Here is a 19,461-nt window from a genome sequence, read left to right on the forward strand (position 1 = left end):
TGGTGGCCAAGCACTGTCATGAGTGCTCCAAAGCATGAGGTGGGGAAACACCACCGACGGCAGTGCTGCCTATGCTTAACAGCAAAGTCCTTTGCTGGGGAAAGACCAGCCAGGTCGGCATCACTCGTTCTGAACTGCAGCATTCGCTCTTAAATGTGTTACCAGGTGGCCTTGTGATCCCCTTTGAGGCCAGAGAGCTGCTCTTGGGCATTCAGGGCAGATAAACTCACTTTGTGCCCTTCAGGTGTAAGTGAGCACGGTCAGCAGGGCAGGCTGAGTGCAGTCCCTCTGCCCAGCTCAGCTTGCCCTTGTTTTCTGTACGCCTCAGGCCCCTGCGTGCCCTCCCCGTCCCAGGATGCTGTTTGCAGAAATTGCAGCAGTTTGCTATGGAAAGGATGCTATAGGCTGGAAGAGCTCTTGGTATGGCCAGAAGGAAGAAATGCTCGTTGCCAAGCTACCTCTTCTTGTTGGCACTTCTCTACACCGCATCCCGTGACGGACCTGGTAAGAAATACAGGTGATCCTGAAAACTCTTTTTACTGCCTGTTGTAGGTGGCATGCCCTATTAAGCGCTGACAGAAATACACTTTAATCGCACACTCATGCGATGAACCTTTATTCTTTAGAAGAGGTGAAAATCCTCTTAGTTTGCCCTGGATCTGTTTCTAAGACACAGAAAAGTAATTTTTGTTTTTTGAGGTTCTAGGACCCACCCCCTGAACTCAGAATTAGACAGCTGCAAGAGGCGAATTCATATGGTACCATGGCTGTAGCCAGGTGTTACGTTAACACAGACTTGGCCAAACAGAAATTGAGTCAGGGAATTATTCTGCTGGGTTTTGCACTGCATTTCAAAACCCAAGATAAAACAAATGCCACCTACTATCCACCAGAAACGAACTATTTGGTAAAAGTACAAAACCTTTATGAAAAGATGCCAGAGGGTTTCAGCAGGACATCTTCCAGGTGTGTTGGTCTCTCCCTGTCTATAGATGAGCGAAGCACATGCCTTAACAGCCTGCAACAAGCGCTCACTGCAGCAACCCAGCAACAGGGCCTTGCTGCACACCGCATGCACTGGGCTTTAGCCCCAAATCCTTGACCAGGTTTGAATCAGACCTGAAAAACCATTAGGCATGCAACAGTGGTGACCCGTGCGGGGCAGCTCGTGCTTCCCAAGCTCAGGTGCTACCCCCAGACATGGTGCGGGGACAAGAGCCCCTCGGGAATGGCCACTGCCAGTGGCAGCAGCTCCAGTGTCACAGTGCTGCTCACTGCTCTTTGAAGAAATTGTTGTGAGCTCAGGGCTGTGAAATTTCTGAGGGGTAACAGGCCAACTTTGTTATTTACTTTATGGTACACAACTGCAGTTGAATTTTCACAAATTAATATTACTTTTTTTTGACATCAGGAAAACTTTTTACTGGTGTTTTAATTCTTCTCTGAAATAGAGATGTGTATTGCTCTAAAGAGAAAAGTCTCACTTTATTCAGAATACCTTTGAAATGATTTCAGACCATTTATTAGCTAACTAAGAACAAGACAGCATCGCATATTCCATCATGAAAAAAAAAAAAAGTTTTATTTTCCAATTTACTCCCACACAATCAGTAGAAATCAAAACTCAAATGTGAGGCAGAAAATCAAAATGTCAGTCAAACGCTTGGCCAGCGGGCTCCTTCCCAGCAGGATTTCTGCGCTCACCCTGATCCCAGGCATGCCAACTGTGCCCCACACCCGCTTGCTGTGTGCCTCAGCTCCCGCCCTGGATGGTGAGAGTGCCCAGCCAAAGGCACACCATGGGAATGTGCCACCAGCAAGCTGCTTCACAAAGCTAACAGCAAAATGTCCCATGAGCTCGGTGGTACTGTATTTGTAACACAGTGTTCCACATTTACAGGGAAGAACTGCAGAGATGGCAACACAAAAACAGACAGACACTCAACACGTAAGTGGAAGTGCAAAAAATGGTGGCCCAATTGTGCATTTTGCTTCACTTACAAGTCAGTCCCCTTCACTTCAGACAAATCACATTAAGTTCAGAGATGTGCATTTAAATGCTGAGTAGCATAATAACCAAGAATTGAACAAAAAGCAACAAGAACCACACCTGAGGAGGAACAGGAAGGCCAGAGGTATCTCTGTCATAATGGACAGAGATATCGATGTTCAGAACACCCAAAAACCAAAGGTAACATAGATTACCTGCTTTACTGCCGCCTGCCCCCTCCATCCCCATATGAAGAGTGGCTGGGAGCTCTGGGCTGCGTGGTGCCTGCCCCACCATGGCCACCCCGTGGGGGGCTCTGGGGCTCATGGTACTGTGCCCTGTTGGGTCTCGCTGGTGGAGTATCAGCCCATTCCTGCCTGTGGTCTGGATGTCTTCCTCATGCTGCCTGTTTGTGTTCATGCAGTACATCTCCTGGGTTGCCGTTGTTTTTATAATACGTTTTCTTAAGGTATAAAAAGTTTTCACACCTGGAAACGTATGTTACATGTAGTACGAAATACATTTCCTATTCAAAATAAAAGATTTGCTTACTACACGAAGTGCCAACAGGACACTACATGTCCTTGAAAGCCTTCATATTTATTTTATTCTAACTAAGTAGAGATGTTTCAATTTGCAGATTATTGCCCCAAGTGAAAAGGTGAAGTGGTTACCTCAGAAGGATACTGTCTCACAATTACTCAAGCCCTGGTGAGTAGTCATAGCAGATGTGCATCATTTGCTCTTCAAAAAGAAATGTGGCTATTTTTGTTTTCCACGCATAGTGAGCAGTTCACATCATGCAGCCATCACAAACATTAGTGGAAAGGACTAAACAATCCTGAAGCTAAAGCTAGCGCTGAGAAAGAGGTCTTTTGGCTAAAACATGTCCAAAGATGTGAAATGTTTGCACTAAGCTGGTGCCATAGCTGCTGACTGGTGGCTGATGCCTGGCACAGGGTGCTGCCACCCCCAGCCCTCCCTTTGCCGCAGGCCGCCACGTGCTGAGCACGTTGGAGAGGAGCTGAGAAACCTGGCTTGCTGCGGTATTGAGTGCACCGAGCACAGGCGAATGCAGGCTGGAGCATCCTCAGCTTCAGTATTTTGAACAATAGGTAGTGATGGATGACCTTGAATAAGATAGCATGATTAAGCAGACCGATTTCAGTGCAGGTGCTGCCATTTGATGAAATTGGCAGCACCCTCCTGAATTTCAGATCAATGGCTTCTCTGATTATTACTAATTCTTAGCTACATGCACAAAAAGTACATTGGATGACTACTGAAAACAGAATGGGAGCAGAGGTTGAATAGATACTGAAAAGCACCTCAATCACTCACCCACACTTCAGAGGAGGAGGATATTTGTAACATGTCTAGTTATTAGAAAACTCTTTTCTACTTTGACAAAATTCCCTAATACACAATTACGTGTTGGACGGAATGACTACAATCAATTTTCTGAAATTACATTAGGTAATTGGTTTCAGCACTGGTTTGTGTCCTCTTGCTGCGTCAGCTGCCTTGCACACAGGTGCTGAGGGAGGAGAGGCACATGCTGCCAGGAGGGCTCCCCAGCACCGCCATGCTCCTTGCAACAGAAACAGTCAAGAGAGTGCATGGTGATAGCCCAGGTGATGTTTGATCATTGAGGATGGCTGCGTGAATACATACAATGATAATTTTACAGAGCAAACCCCTCATCCATCCCCTTCAGCACGTGCTCATCCCAAATTTCAAGTTCTGTTGGCAAAGTATGTGGCTCAATACATGTTGAGGTCTTTAGGGTTCCTTGAAGGGGGTGCACCCCCCCAGCCCTTCAGTTGGAAGACTTGCTGAGAGCGCTGGCGGAGCGGCGAAGCTTCCCAGAGACTTTGCTCCTGGTGGCATGCGGCAGCGTCGGTGAAGTCGGGTCCGTTAGCTCTATTCCTACGGTGACAGTAAGGTCGGTGCTTGCACTTGTGGTGAGGCAGCCTGGAAAACAGAACAGGCATAGAGAAGGTGCCTAAGAAACGACACAACCTGCCTGCAACCTGTGTTTGCAGCTGAACAACGGCTTTGCAAAGGGCAGCCCCTCTCCATCTCCTCTTCCGTGTTACTCAGGGATATGACAGCTGATCTGAACATTTATGCCAGAGACTCTGCCCAGGCAGCTGAGGAGCTGTACCCTGTGCTTTTCAGGAGAAATTAGTGGTTTCTCTGCTAGCTTCCAGACAGAGCTGGTGTGGGACTGTGAGTGGCCTCCGCACTGGACTGCACAGCACCTGCAGTGGCCTGACAGAGAGCTCTAGCCACAACCACAAAGGCAAAATGGAACTCAGAAAATGTTTCTTTCACATGCGTACAACTGCAATGATATTTCTTGCTGCATTTCACCAAGAGGCTTTTCTGTATGTGGTCTATGACAGATGTCTGAGAGCAAGCTTCTAGAATGTGCTCACTTTCATGAGGCTCCCTGGAATATGTCTTGGTAGCTGATAAAAAATTAAGAATCCCAAGTTTTTCTCCTTAGCTCCATGACTCAAACAGGATACCAAATGCCCATTGGTGTCATTGTTATCACGACCAGCACTCAGGAATGGTGTTTGTGAGCTGGGAAATACTGGACGCTGGCAGTGCATGCTACGTGCATTTACGCTTTGTTGTTCAACAACATGAGGTTACACCTCAGTTACTCCCCAGAGGTGATTATGACTACGGGTCAGGGCTAGATGGGTTGTCTGAATAAGAGCAGCTGGGGATATGACTACTGAACTAAAAAATAAATGAATAAAACCAAGTGTGTGTGTGCACAAAGTTCTTGCCTGTCCCCTGTGCAGCCCCTGCCGTGCACTGGGGAATACTCGCACGCATGCTGCAACACCGTGCTGCTCTTGCTGCTGGGGCTTTGACTCGTCCCAAGGCATTTCTCGGTGTGAATGTCATTTCATCAGCTCCCTTGGGCTGCAATATTTTTAAACCATGTTACAACTCTGTCTCTGTTTTTTTCTGGCGGCAGAGGAATGGCTCCGTGCCCAGGTGTTTGCAACCCCTGTTCGTGTTACAGAGCAGGGCTGAGCCCAAACCAGAGGCTGGGGCCGGTCCCTGCAGACAGATGAGCACCTCTAACTTGGACCTATGGCTGGATTTTGTATCACAAACCTATTTCCAGATTGACAAGGTCTGTATCTTCTGGCTGTGCCTTTATTTGCCTTTAATCTATGTGATGGATGACTGCAGGGATATGTCTAACACACCTTCAGCTCACTAACCCGAGTGACTCAAGCATGCAAGAAGCACTCTGCAACTCAGCCCGCACCTGGGTTACATGCTGAAGGCATCAAAATGCTCGAGTCAAATGTTCTGGTTAATTGGTTCAGAGACCTACAGCGTTAGGGGGAGCACGCTTTATCAGCAAGCCCTGCAAACAAAGGAGCTGCTCGTGCTTCTGGCAGGGCTTTCTGGTAGCATTGGCAGTGCCACCCGGTACGTCCACACAGCGCACGAACCTCGTGACTGCCCGGTGCCTGGGAACTCTGCAGTGCTTGTCGGGCACAGGCAGCCCCTCATTTTGTTTCCTCACTTGAAGGATTAAGACCTGAGCCCTGTGCTGTAGCTAACTCTGGATATGTTGGTGAATCAATGTGATAAACGCTGTAAAGCTGAGGTCTGGCTGCAGCTAAATCTAAAGCCTGTCCTGCTCTTATGAAGTCCCGTAGCCAGTTTACAACCTGGTGCTCACATTTCAGATGCAATCTTTACTTACCAGCTTTATACTTCAAGACAACTGACTGAAGGGAAAATAGCGTGTTAAAAAGGTGAAAAACATGACAATATGCAAATTTTTCTGTGAAAAATGTGGAGCTGTCAGTTTGGGATTAAAAAGAAAACCTGCGGTGTTGTTCGCAGGGAGAAAAGCGTGGGGGAGGGAGGGGGTGTGAGGGAGGTGCCGTACTTTACATTCCTGCAGTTAAGCGGCATGGCAGATGGTCAAAATAATAGTTTTCACCAAATGGACAAGCTCAAGCAATATTCATGCAGGCTCCCAACAATGACTCGCCTGCGCATATGAAAGGCTGGGCAGCGGTGGGCAGGGGCGTGGGACAAGGCGCAGCCCAGTCTCCCCACCCCAGCACCCTCCGGCCCCGAGCTTGCACATTCCTTCAGTCACAACTTTCTCCTGGCGAGTCCTGAGCTCTGCAGTCAACCTTGGAGCAGCCTCTGAACCACCATGATTGATAGGGAGACGGCAGCTGCAGAGTGAGCAAGTAATAACCACAAAAGATAAAGGCTTTCATACAAATATTATAATTCCACTTGCAAGCTGTCTGACACAAGCTCTAATTACTTGGCCTCCTTGTGGGGGAAGCCTGCAACTTTGTTCGCTTGCTTGGCTGGGGAGAGGGCACGGGGCTGTGCAGGGACTGCTGATGGGCTCGCTCATTTTGTCACTGCTGCTGTGGTACTGCGCTTGTTTCAGAGGCGCACAGACAGCGTGCAACTGGAAGTTGTAAAAATCAAGCAGCAGCTCCGGAATGGTGTATTGAATAAAAAGTATTCATTTTCAACTCACACGTGGGCCTCTCGAGTGTTTGGGCCCTTCAAAATTCAACCAAACAGGTGGAATTTGCCACAGGGGGAATTTGCCCATGGGGAGCACATCAGCCCTTCCCTGGGACAGCAGGAGGGCAGGGGTGGTGGGATGGCATTAGAACGAGGCAGAGACAGCCTAAGCCCGAGCCACCAGCGCCGGAGGAGGAAGAAGAGGAGGAGGAGGAAGAGAAGGAGCATGTTTAGTGATGGAGCACGACACCAGCAGCGTGGCCTGTGGGAAGCATCGCTCTTACCTGCGGCAATTACCGTAACGAGACCATTACATATTCTAATCTAAAGGGAGAGAACACAAAACGGTGTAAATACAGGAACAGCACACACATTGCACTCACGTGAAGGCCAGGCTGGCTGCCCATGGGCGCTCAGCAGCAAGCCAAGCATGGTGGGCAGCGGGCTGAGTGAAAGGGCCATATCAGCACCAGGGACCTGGGGAGAAAGTGGTGACTACTGGCATTCTTCTGGCTCCTGCTGGTGCATCGATTGGAAAATCAGAGGGAGGAAACGTTGGCAAAAATTAGAATGAATAATAATCGTCTTCAACTTCTGCCAAACTTGCAGACACGGTGCCATGGGCATCCAGCATCCTCTTACTCCAGCTACATTTCCAACATTGTTAGTGGTCATACAGTTTCAATCTGGGTAAAATTTGAGACTTCTTGGAGACCTAGACTGCTATTACACTGTAGCCAGGTTAAAAAATCAGAGTGAACAACATACACATCACTGTGCCACATAAGCTTCACACAGGTGGAAAGTAATGTTTGTGCATAAAAACACAGCACGTGCAGAGTATGCCTGCACACCAACAAGATCAGACACCTCCACAGCTCTTGCAGGTATGAGTACTTTACACTGATGCAACCTTAGGATCTTAGAATAAGTTCCTTGCAGAAGGGGATTAAAAAATCAGTTAGTAATACAGACAAAAGCATACTTTAAATGAACAGTTATCTTTTGGAGAGCTGCAGAGATCTGATTTGCTTTAATCTACTGAATAGAACAAACCAGGCTTCTCACTCAACACCAGGGTACGTTCCCCAGGAAAAAACAAAACCAAAACCAAACTCTTTTAAGCAATTTCCCCCCGTCACAGGTGGCTGCATTACACTTGGAGCTACATATACATCGGGAGCTCCAGCCTGTGACGGTGGGCAAAGCAGGCCTGGCACGCTTTGTACCTGGTCAGCGTGGCTGGTGCATAGGAGGACCAGGGCAGCTGGGTTACCAGCCACTTGGGGCGAACCCACGTGCATGAGAATGGTCCCTAACCATTGTGTGTGTGATCACTGAGGATCTCAAAGCTTTGCACTTGAGGTAGATCCATGAGGTTTTCACGCAGGCCATTACTTATCCCCACAGTGAGCCTATCGACCATGACACCACTGTGGAAAACTTTGTTTCTCCCCCAGTAAGTGTGGAGGCAACAATATTCCAGAGAGAATCACACAGGAAATCTGCATAGCGTTTTGACCTGCTCTGCTTTCGACTGACAAGGACACAGATGAAAATACCATGTGAGTGTACTCTGAAGCCATTATCGATAGGTAGAGGAGCTGTGGCTGTGTTCATTCAAAACCAAACATGTTCAAATGCCAATGACCCGAAATGCAGGTACAGCAAACTATGCGTTAAGGATGTAAGAATCACAGAATCACAGAATAGTCTAGGTTGGAAGAGACCTCCAAGATCACCCAGTCCAATCTCTGACCCAACGCTAACAAATCTTCCACTAAACCATATCCCTAAGCTCTACATCTAAACGTCTTTTAAAGACCTCCAGGGATGGGAACTCAACCACTTCCCTGGGCAGCCTATTCCAGTGACTAACAACCCGTTCAGTAAAGAAGTTCTTCCTAATATCCAACCTAAACCTCCCCTGGCCAACTTTAGCCCGTTCCCCCTCGTCCTGTCACCAGGCACGTGGGAGAATAGACCAACCGCCACCTCGCTACAGCCTCCTTTCAGGCACCTGTAGAGTGCAATAAGGTCGCCCCTGAGCCTCCTCTTGCTCAAGTGCCTTGTGTAGCACCATCTGCTGAACTATGCCATGCTCTGCCACTGGTGGCAGCTGCTTGACATCTGCATTTGGCCCCTCCATGGAAGAAAAGGCAGGTGTTCTGGATGGGGCCACCTTGACCTCCCCCTGCTAGTTTCATCTGGAGTTTTTGAGGGGCTGGACTCATGCCATCTGCTGCACTGCAGGCTGTGCCGGGCATGCCTCCCCTGCCACCCTGCATGTTTTGTACTCCCCCAAGCCAGCCCGGCTGGCACCCACACATTTGCCTCAGCGTACTCAGGTCAGAGGAGCTACAGAAGGCACAAAGCTGATGCCACCTTAGGATTTGCTTCATGGTACTTACCATGACTGTCCTGTTGGGTAACAGAGCATTTCTGACCCTCATGGGGAAGCCAGGAATTTCACTAACTAGACAAGAGTATTTCTCTTTCATGAAAATATGTAAAATACCGTGCTGCCGACACGCACAAAATCCAGCTCTTTACAAATGCAAGGGGTCTGACCAGCCCTGGAGAGTGGTACGGCATGCCAAGGGCATGGGAGCTTCCTTTCCATTCCTCCCATCCAGCTGCTAGTGGGGTACTTGAGCCCCTCAGACTACTCTGGGCTGGAGCAGATTAATTAAGGGGGATGCCACAGCCTGCAAGATTTTCACTGACTGACCAAGTCCCACAGAGGAAAATCAGCATTTCTGATTTCTAGTGTTGTTTTTGAGTGCTCCTGTGTAGGAAGGGCTGTACTTCCACTTGCTTGTTGCCTCATCATTCAGCAAAATTCTGATTGTTCATAGCACCCATCTGTCATCACAGAAAGCATCAGGGTTTCTCAGCTTTGCCATTAGAAGAGGCAGAAGGTAGAAAGAGTTGCTGTGTCACATTGTTTGGATACCTCATGCAGGTGTCACTAAGTGAGAGGGAAGGAGGGAGTGGAAAACACAAGATTCATTTCGTGCATCTTCCTGAAAGAAGTCTCTGAGGAGAAAGGGTAAATTTGGGTTTCTGCAGAGCCTCCTGACTCCTCCTTCATTAAGTCAGGTAATTATGCTTGATTCAATTGAAAATTTCATTTGGCACCTTTTCATTCTCTGCTACCAAGCAGTGACCATGGCCAAGAGAAAATTTTACCAAGTAGGGAGGAAGACACTTTGGTGTCTGAGGGCTGGTGAAGTTCATGACATGGTTCATTAGTGTGTGTACAGATACACTTGCAAGTGGCCAAGCAGCGAACAGTGCACTTATGATCACAAAACAAAAACTCTGGGACTGGAGATGATGGGAGGCAAAATTTCAGCATCCCAATGGGTTCTACCTGTTTGCAATGCAGAGGAACAGGCAGGGCCTTCAAGAACTGCTGGATGAGCAGGGAGCTCCCATGGGAGGAACGCCATGACGGGACGCCTCCCCCTTCCACACCAAGAGCTCTGCCACCAGCAGTGATGGGATGGAACAAGTCCTGGAGTCGTGCACACATGGCACCGCAGGTGCTGAGCTGCTCCAAACCAGCATGCGGCTTGGCTTGGCTGTGCCGTGCACAGACCAGTGGGGTCAGTGACCAGGCGGCCAGGCTCGAGCTGCAGCCCCGAGACCCACACAAGAGGTGGTGGGGCCAGAGCTGAGCCAGCGTGAGAGATGCTCCAGTCAGCCAAGTGTGAGCCACCCAGGGAAACGGGGAGGAGAAGTGCCGCAGCGCCTTGCACCTCCTCCTGAATGATCTTCACAGGGAAAGAGAAAAATATTTAATACCTGCAGTCCCTTCCCATTTGGTATAGCTTCCCACCCCTTGCTCCACCTCCCCCAGCCTTCTCCCCTTTGTTTACTGCCTGGACAACTTCTACCACTGCAATGATTCGATTCACTTCTACGACGGCAAATTTCCCTCTGGCAGCCTCCCATGCAGAGAGAGTGTGGGCAGCTTCCTGCAGCCTTCATAGCGAGCTCCGCACTAGCAGCATGGCACAGCACGGTGTGCGTCCTTCCACACAGGATGGTCAGCGCCGCACTGGGACACAAGGGGTCTGCCGCTCCCACTGCAGCACGTCCACAGACCTGTCCACAACCGCTGCTGGATGGTTTCAGTGCTGCCTCTTTTCTCTGGAAAACTGGCTTGGGGTGGGAGGGGCTCTGCTCTCCCAGGGCATTAGGGAATGCTGCACCTCTCACTTACTAGGAACTCATTTTTCCATTTCAGGCAACACACTCGTGTCGTTCAAACTCAACACTTGGCATGTGCTGCACTTGCTCTAAGTAGTAGTACCGTGGCACAGCTGTTCATTTTCAGATGGGCATTTTCTAATACTCAGCTCCATCCAGCTTCCCAAAAATATGAATATTACACAAAACCCAGAGAGAATTTTATTCTGCCTAGTACACAAAACTACCCAAACATCCTACAGATTTTCAAATAGACAAGGATTTTCACAGACAATAAATGAAAAAAGAATAGCAAAACCAAGCCAAACCAAAAAGAGTCACTGCTGAATTATATTTAAAAATCATGCAAGTATGTTCAAGACAACAGTAACTCCAGGTTTTGTTTTGCTTCTGCCAAAAATATATTTTAAAACTACGCAGCCACTGGAAATGTTCCTTTTGCTTTAAAGTGAAAAACATAAAGCTCAGTACTTAGTAAAAATCATTTTAAAATAAACCAAATCTTGTTTGTTGTACACATACGCATTTACTACCAGAAATTTATGCATACAAAAGTCCAGAGACAAAAGAGAAGCATGTGTCACCTTTTCAACAAAAAGGCTGCAAAATCTCAGTTTTATGTAAATAAGCACACAGGGCTCCCAAGGCTTTAAAACCAGGGAATGCTGAAAACGTCTATAGTTCCCCAACTCAAGTGTTGCTCCTGGGCAATGCTATAATATTCATTAAAGAATCCATTTATCAACAGATACCACATGTCAGAGTTTTCCAGCACAGTTTTCCTGACACACCACTGAAAATGATGCTTTAAAAAATGAAAATGGAAAGCAATAATCCGAGATTCTTCTGCCTGCTGTTTCATTCTGTAGTAGCGATTAGCAACTAAAAAGTAAAGATTTACACTATATCCTTTCTGATAACGTCAAGCATTATGCTTTATTTTCCAAATCATTAGCATGCACAAGAATGACCTCATGGTGAACAGATGCACTTGGATATGGCAGTGATTAGATCAGTCCTCTCAGCAGTCAAGTGTGCCCATTTCAATTAACCCTTTGAAGCACTAACCACAAGCCTGCAGCGTTGAAAAGCAGGTTTGTAGATTCTCTTGAAAGTAGAAAGCTACCCCTGCAAGTATAAAAGTGTTGAATCTAAGTACTTCTCTGGCCAAACAGCCATTTCTTTTCCCTTCTAGAATATCCAACTACTTCTATTTTTGAAGAGTCAACACAGCTCTGGCTGCTGAGCTTGAATGAAAAAATAATGCTTTTTAGGCACCAGAGGCAATTAAAGTTGGAACGCTTCTGTATTTTAGTTTTTATTATTATTATTTTTATTTTATTTAAGCATATACAAATATTTTGTTGGATAACTGTTTTCTTTTTTTTGGCGGAGGGAGCAAGAACAGAATAAGACAGCAGCTTAAAAACCCATCCTTTAGAAGGAGAGAAATCTGCAGAGGGAAAGGATAAGAATAATTCAATAGTGTTGGATTACTGAGGATTTCCTGGGCTGACTCTCATACCCAGCCTAATTAAAATACAGCATGTAATGCACCAGTTTAACAACAAAGAACTGTATTCTCATCTTTTGTTCCTAATCTGCACATCCCCTAAATGAGTTCGGGGACGTCCGTTCTGCCCACCAGCCTGCATTTTCAGTGTTTGAGATATACAGGGGTATCTATGATACGTATAGGGAGTTTAAGGTGCTACTTCTGAAAACAGCAAGTGAGGTCAATTGGACTGTGTTTGTGCATAAAACGAACACCTGCAGAACTATTTATGATACGGGAGACTAAGCCAGGGCAGATTTTAAGAAGCCTGTTTGAATCTAGGGGAAGCATCCCTAGAGGCAGTATCAGAAAACATAAAAACAGTTAATTCAAATAAATAGATCATGGTTAGTAACACACCAATAATGTGTGTCATTAACGGCTACATATTGAATTCATTTAATGATTCTGATTTGCCTCTTGTACTGTATTAACTGCTTAAAACAGTCTTAATTTTAATAAATATGCACTTACTCACTGAACTGTTTTATTGTGCACGTGCATATGCAGTGATGACAGGATTAAAATTAGGTGGCACTAAGAATAAGATCAGAGTAGAAATAACCTGAAATTGACCTGAAAACTTTAGAAGCTAGGCAGGGTGGGTGGTTTCAGCTGGCTTCATGCCTGAGAAGGGAGAAATCACAGCCCAGTGTAAAACACATTTACATCTCCGTGGCTCGTTTTTCCCCTTTCCGAATAGCAGTTCCCCTCTTGCATGAAGACCTTGCCGTGGTTCTCCAGGGCAGCCACCCAGCTTGCCCAGCCCACACCCTCCCGGCTGCCCCACCTGCACTGTGCCAGCGGCCCCAAGCACTCTGTGCCCTGTCTAATCCCAACAGGGGCAGAGATGGCTGTAAATCTATTCAGACTTCACCTGAGTTGGGTCTCAGTTTCAAAGGACAGATACTACATTTTGAGGAAAGATCAAAGTATGCCTTATCCTCCGCTAGACAGAAGTGTCAGCCTTGTGTGATGCATTCCCAATGGAGAACAAACCGCAAGGACTTGGTGACTGGGGCACTGCTGGGGCAGCACTTCCAGGCACTCCCTGGGCTGTGAGCACCAGGGGTAGGCTGAAGGCTGCTGTCAGCAGGCTGCCCTGTTTCTGGATGCTGCCTGTATGTTTGTCAGCACCCACTGGCGTAAAACACCATCGGTTTCAATGCCAGCAGCGCTGTTGAGCAATACTCATAAGTGAGTAGGTAACATGGGGAGACTCCTTCAAAAAAGAGCACTCCCCGATGCGTGGATTCACATCTCTATCAGCAGCAGCTCGTCCCATCCAGAAAACCTTATTTTCACGTGCTGACGAAGCTATTCTTGCCTCATTCCTACCCCATGACAACTTCCAAAACCCACAGGAGTGAGATGCTGGGGGTGCCACATGAAGCCTCCAATGGCACATTGTTGCCAGAGAGCACCCGGGCTGGGCCCCTCCACCGGCTGCACTGCTGTGCCACCCTTATGCCCCTGGTGCTGGCAGGACAGGGCAAGAGGGACGTAGCTGCTGCTGCCCCAGCCCGTATCAGCCCTTTATCTCTGCCCATTGCTGGTCAGAAAGGAATCGTGACTGAAAGACTGGGGGCAAGGTGGCGACTCTGGCCCTAGAAGTCACAGCCAGACTCCGGCTTCTCCGAGAGCACAATGTAAAATTGTGATGTTTGGAAGCCTGAAAATCAGGACCTGACAGTGGCAGGTCTTTAGAAAATAAAATCGTGAAATCATAACGTCACATTCAAGTACTAATTATTTAACAGCATTCTGAAAAATGTAAGCAGATAGTACCAAACACTTTAAATAATTTTTGTATAGAAAATAGATCACAGAATTCAGAAAGCATGACTACTGCGTTATTGAATGAATGTGTCCTTGTTTGTTGAACTAAATTTGATTAGAGTAGGATCCCTACGTGCTGCAAGAGGAACATGAAAAACAAACATATGGAATTATGCATAGAGCAAAACATTTAAAATATATATCAGCATCTACATTTTTTTTTTGCTGATGCATCAACAGATAAATGATCCAAAGTGCTAACAACACTGGGCACAAAATCTACATTTCTATTGAAATTGATAATTTTTTTTTTGTCTCAGACTTTTGGCAGAGTGTATAAAAGAATTTAATTCACAGCTGTTCTACTTTTTAATGTAGAAAACATTAATCAAAGCTTTAAGTTTTAAGCTTTTCTAATGTTGTTTAGTATTCCAGTTCAACAAAGATCAATAGAGGCCATCCCTGTGTTTCTTGACGCCTCTCCAGGAAGCAGAGGCGCGATTATGTAAATAGCACTGGCTCCCCTTTACTTCTGCCAGCTTGCTTATCTCCAAAGCCTTCTGCCTGCTGCTACTGGCGACCAATGCAAGTACATGCATATACCTCTTATCTCCTAACAAAGCTCTAAAAGCACAAGGATTGGAGCCAGTAATGTTAAACAATGATGCACGGCTGATTTTATTTGTAAGTGATTTATTTTAGTAAATTTAATTTCTTCCTTCAGTTTTTCAGTTTAGGTGGAAGACATTTGCTAACAAGTCAGGCTAAAGAAAAATAGAGCAGATGTCCCGCAACATTTATACAGGTTTGAAAAAAATCTGTTAAACTATCTGAAAGTGTAGCAGGAAATAATTAGAAAGTGCCAGTTTCACCCAGTGAGTGTAAAAAGGGGATTAGGGAATCTTTGTTAAAGAATCCAGCGTGTAGTGACCATATACTTCTTGAGGACGGAAAAACTGGAAATCTGCATTTCAGAGCCAGTGCTCCCTTTGAGGAGACACGCATTTAAACAGCAAGTAGCAGTTCATATCTTACTCATGCATGCTGACTTAAAACCTTGATAGGACACATGAGGAATAAATTCAGAGTTCTGCATTAAATTTTTGTCTTTCGATAGAGATGATGAATGATCACCAGCATAAAAGTGTGTATACACATACACATACACACATACACATTTATCCATACATATATTAAAAAGAAAAAATAAAAACCAGACAGATTCCAGGCCAGGTGTTGGAAGAAAGCCTGCAATTTGCTCATATATACGTAAGGGAAATGCTAGCGTACACCACGCGGCTATGATTTTCCAGCGGAACACCATTCTTACATTTCTTATGCATTAATCCCTGACCCTGGTATCTCAGCAGCATAATCCCCATTTAGCATTAGTAGCAACGGCTTCTACTGTGAGGAACTATTTTTCGATAAGTAAGCACCGATTCAGGCAAAGCTTTTGAACAGCATATTCCAAGCTCAGCAAGAAACCCACACTCCTGAATGAACCGGAGCACATTACTGAGAGAAAGTTCATTAACCTTGCTAGATTCAGGGGTTAACAGGATAGCTGAAGAAAGGAACAGAGTGAATAGCTCCGATGCAAAACAAATTAAAATGAATGTCATCATTCCTTTTGATATTCATTAGTTGATTCAGGGGAAGAATGGTTTTCTTAAATTTGCAAGCATTTATCTACAAAAAAACAGGTGTACATCTGCTGCTCAAGTGCTTCTTAGTGCTAAAGAGAAGAATAACGTGCAGAGACTCACCAGTTCCACCGAGGGAGTAGCTGGGAGAGGGAGAAAAGACCTGAGCAGCAAAATCCTCAAACGTCATTACTTCTTTATGGTTCTGGATTATTGCTTCAAGGTACAGAGCTCTTTCCTCGTAGCTGAAACAGCCAGGTTAAGGAAATGCGTGCACAGAGTTAAATGCTCTTACACAACGTGCAAGAACACCTGCCATTCAAGCCCACAGAAACGCTAACAAAGCCGTACGCCGGTGTGCAAAAGAGAGGACCCAAACTACAAAATACTGCTTACCAGTTCTGAACAGGGGCAGCCAGGAGTGAGCACACAGTTGATTGAAATGATGGACGACACCTTTTAGCTTCATTCATGAAAAGTTGTGACTCGGTAGGTCCAACAGATTGCTAAAGTTATGGGGGGTAAACCCAAAACCTCCAGAGTGCAGGCTTTTTGAAACCACAACCCAATTTTAACAGAAATTAGCATTATGGAAAGCTCCTGGCACACCGTCTTCCTCTTAAAATTACCCTGTCAGACTAGACAAATGATTAGACTGGGGGAAAAAGCTGCAGAACAGAGAAGAAAAAAAAAAAAACAACAACAAACAAACACACATTTATTTGATCATTATACTTGTTAAAAGAAATTAACAATAATAAAAGCAAATCCTAAAAGCGTGAAGTTTACATTGAAGGCAGATGCTGGAAGGTGTAGCATTATGTATCCTAAATGAATGATGCACGTGGAAAAAAAAAAACAACTTGCATGCATTATTGTCTGCATAATGCAGACAACAAAGCAATCTAATATCAAGACTATTGCCTTTTAATTAAAACTCGGCAACCTGGAACACACAGCATTCAAATGTGTAATCAAAAACCAGTCACCAATAAAACTTACAAGCGTAACAAGCTGAAGCAACTTTCCAGCTGTCTTAATAGGACCCCTGCTTGCGGCAGCTTTTCAGAATGGAGAAAGCAAATCTTTTTCTTTTGTGTGCAGCTTCTGTTTTCTCAGAAGGTGAATCATACACTTCCAATAACAGGATAACGCCTGAAACAAGTCTACAATGGGCTGAAGAACCTCATGTATGACTTTATGAATTAACGCTCGCAGGAGCCAGTATGACATCTCATTCTCCATTTCCTTGTTTAAAACAAAAGTTTTCAGATCCTCATTGTGCTTCTGTTGTACGGAAATGTATTCTAATTCTATGAGAATGTTATGGGGGAGAAAAGGCCAATTTAAATTTAGAAATTAGGAGCAGACTGAAGAACACCAGTGACAACATAATGCAGGTGAGGGTATTTAAAATTGAAAAGCATTACTAATTAATATTGAAGTGCCATTTGTGACTTTCATCACATTAACAAAAACGCTTTGAAACAGCATTAAAAAAAAATCAGAGCACTTAAAAATGGGATACGGTGGCTCTAGTGTTTTGCCTCAATGGGGAAAAGCAAAGCGCGTCTTAGCTGTATGCAAGTTCCTAGAGTCGCTGTGGATAAGAAAAAAAAAAAAAAAAAAAAAAAAAAAACAGTAGTTTGGGCTTTAATGCTAGCAGAGGACAGAAGATATGTGATAAATCTTCTTATAAACTTCCCGTGAAAGCCTGAAGAAAAAAAATCAATAGATGCCGTTTCAGAGCGTGCACCTGCTGACAGCGTTATTTGCTTAGCAGTGCTCCCTTTTCTCCCCTAAGCCCAGGAGAACGCATTCCTGATAGCGCAAGCATTAGCCCGCCTGCGTTTGGGGCTGCCTCCCTATTATGGGCTGAACTCCTGATGACTCTTGTTAATGAATAGGCTGCCAAACTTCCTCGGAGAGGAGGCACACGCCTGGGCCCTATTCTAAAGGGACTGACGGATGCCATTCACTTCTCATTAAGAAGATGCTTATTCTGTGGTGCGCTCGGCTGTTGCCAGGGCTGTGCGGCGCGCGCTTGGGCTGTCAGCGGGGCGCGCGGGCAGCACAGCCGTCTGGCCAGCAGCCCCTCCGCCGCAGAGCTGGCACGTGCGGGCGCAGCAGGGAGGGAGCGAGGCGTGACAAATCACTGAAAGGGCTCAGCCAAACCGGCGGCTGCCGGCCACCTGAGCCTGTCGCCCCGCCATCCGTGTGCCCTGCACTGCGCGCCCCGCAGTCTGCTGCCGGGCCCATGCGAGGCGAGGCGGGGAGGCCAGAAAGGCTCTTCTCGCCACGCCTAATTGCATCCTGCTGCTTAATTGAAGGCCCAGCACATCCAACACTCCGGCAGACAACGTGCAAAACAACCGCCAGCACAGCAGAAGTTTGTACTGGTTTTGCTGAAGGCTGCTCGGAGAAATGGAGCAATGAGGTTTCGAGGAGGTTAGGTGCATACCTCTTACAGCCCGTCCTTACAAGACGGAAGATAGCCCAAGTACACAAAAAAAAGGCCAAAATCCACTCGGCCAACCAGCTGGGCAGCCAAGGGAGAAGCACCTGAACAACATCACCAGGCACGAGGGCTACGCCAGCACCCAGAGCTGTGTGGACTCACCAAAGGCTGCCAAAATCTGTTGTGGGCATTGTTAGTCAAGAGTCAGATACCCTGGAGTCCCAGTGACGTATTTTGGAGGGTCCAAGAAAACACAAAACACCCAAAGAACAGGAATACGAGGTGGTGTGGGCAGAAAGCTTGGGGATCAGCATTTCAAAGCCACTTGTACCACAGCAATCTGCAACAGTCTCTGAACTGCAGCCCCAAAAGCTCCCTGCCCATCACCACCTAAGAGTGCTCCCACCCCGGTAATCGCAGTACAACACTCAGGCTTGTCAGGGCTGCAGTTGTTGTGCATTTGCTGTGCCCTCACCCTGAAGTACCAGGGATCAGATTTTACTCATTTAAACTTATTAGAACATTAAGTTAAGTCAAATCTTTTTAAAATGAAATTTGTGTCACATCTCTGCAACAAGCATGTGACATGAACCTGCCTCCCCGACTGCAAAGCCCAGCTGCATTGTTTAGGTGAAGCCAGTATTTGCCCAGGGCCATATAAACTATGCCTTGCATGCATCAGCAGCCCAGCCTCTGCAGCTCATTGCTATGCTGCAAGTTGAGCAGGGCCAGGAGAAAGCCCGAAGTGCCCGGCTGGCGTTGCTGCAGAAGCCTCAAAGCTAGATTGCTGAAGTGAAGCATGCAAATCATTTCTGGGGATGGCCTGGCTGCAGAGGATGGGTTATGATCTTGAACCCTACCCCGCCAATGGAGCTGGACAGCTGGCTTCCCTGATTAACTAAGACCCCATTTATCTGAAGGTTTTGAGCATCCCCTGAGATCTCCAGATAAAAGGAGTTATACCAGATATTCAAAGGAGCTGATCAAAAGCAGCCTCTTTTAATATGTATGACAATTTGACCCACCTCTTAGGCGACTGCATTATTTTACATTTTGCTTCTACCATGACAACACTACAGCAAAATGCTTTCAATAGGAACAAACATTTTTTATCTGATTCACATGCTGAATGATGCAGAGAGCCATGAGAAGGCATGAATTTATCGACCATGAATATATATATATATGAATGCATGACAGAAGGAATTTAGCTCCAAATAGAATACAGCAAATCTCAGTACTTCAATGCTATGAGGTTTTATAACTCTTCTAT

General features: G+C 46.2%; 1 protein-coding gene across 3 annotated transcripts in view; it reads right to left on the bottom strand.

The window, feature by feature from the left end:
* Positions 1–1,395: 1,395 nt before the first annotated feature.
* The window catches only part of RALGAPA2 (Ral GTPase activating protein catalytic subunit alpha 2), a 136,111-nt gene continuing 118,045 nt past the window's right edge, over positions 1,396–19,461 (bottom strand). For all 3 annotated transcript variants that reach the window (XM_035320495.1, XM_035320496.1, XM_035320497.1), the window contains 2 exons: positions 15,854–15,975; positions 1,396–3,964 (listed from right to left, as the gene is read on the bottom strand). In XM_035320495.1, coding sequence (XP_035176386.1) covers positions 3,810–3,964; positions 15,854–15,975 — 277 coding nt within the window. In that variant the 3' untranslated portion in view covers positions 1,396–3,809. The remainder of the gene's footprint in view (positions 3,965–15,853; positions 15,976–19,461) is intronic.

The sequence above is a fragment of the Oxyura jamaicensis genome, chromosome 3, assembly GCF_011077185.1.
Source record: "Oxyura jamaicensis isolate SHBP4307 breed ruddy duck chromosome 3, BPBGC_Ojam_1.0, whole genome shotgun sequence".
Taxonomy (NCBI): Eukaryota; Metazoa; Chordata; class Aves; order Anseriformes; family Anatidae; genus Oxyura; species Oxyura jamaicensis.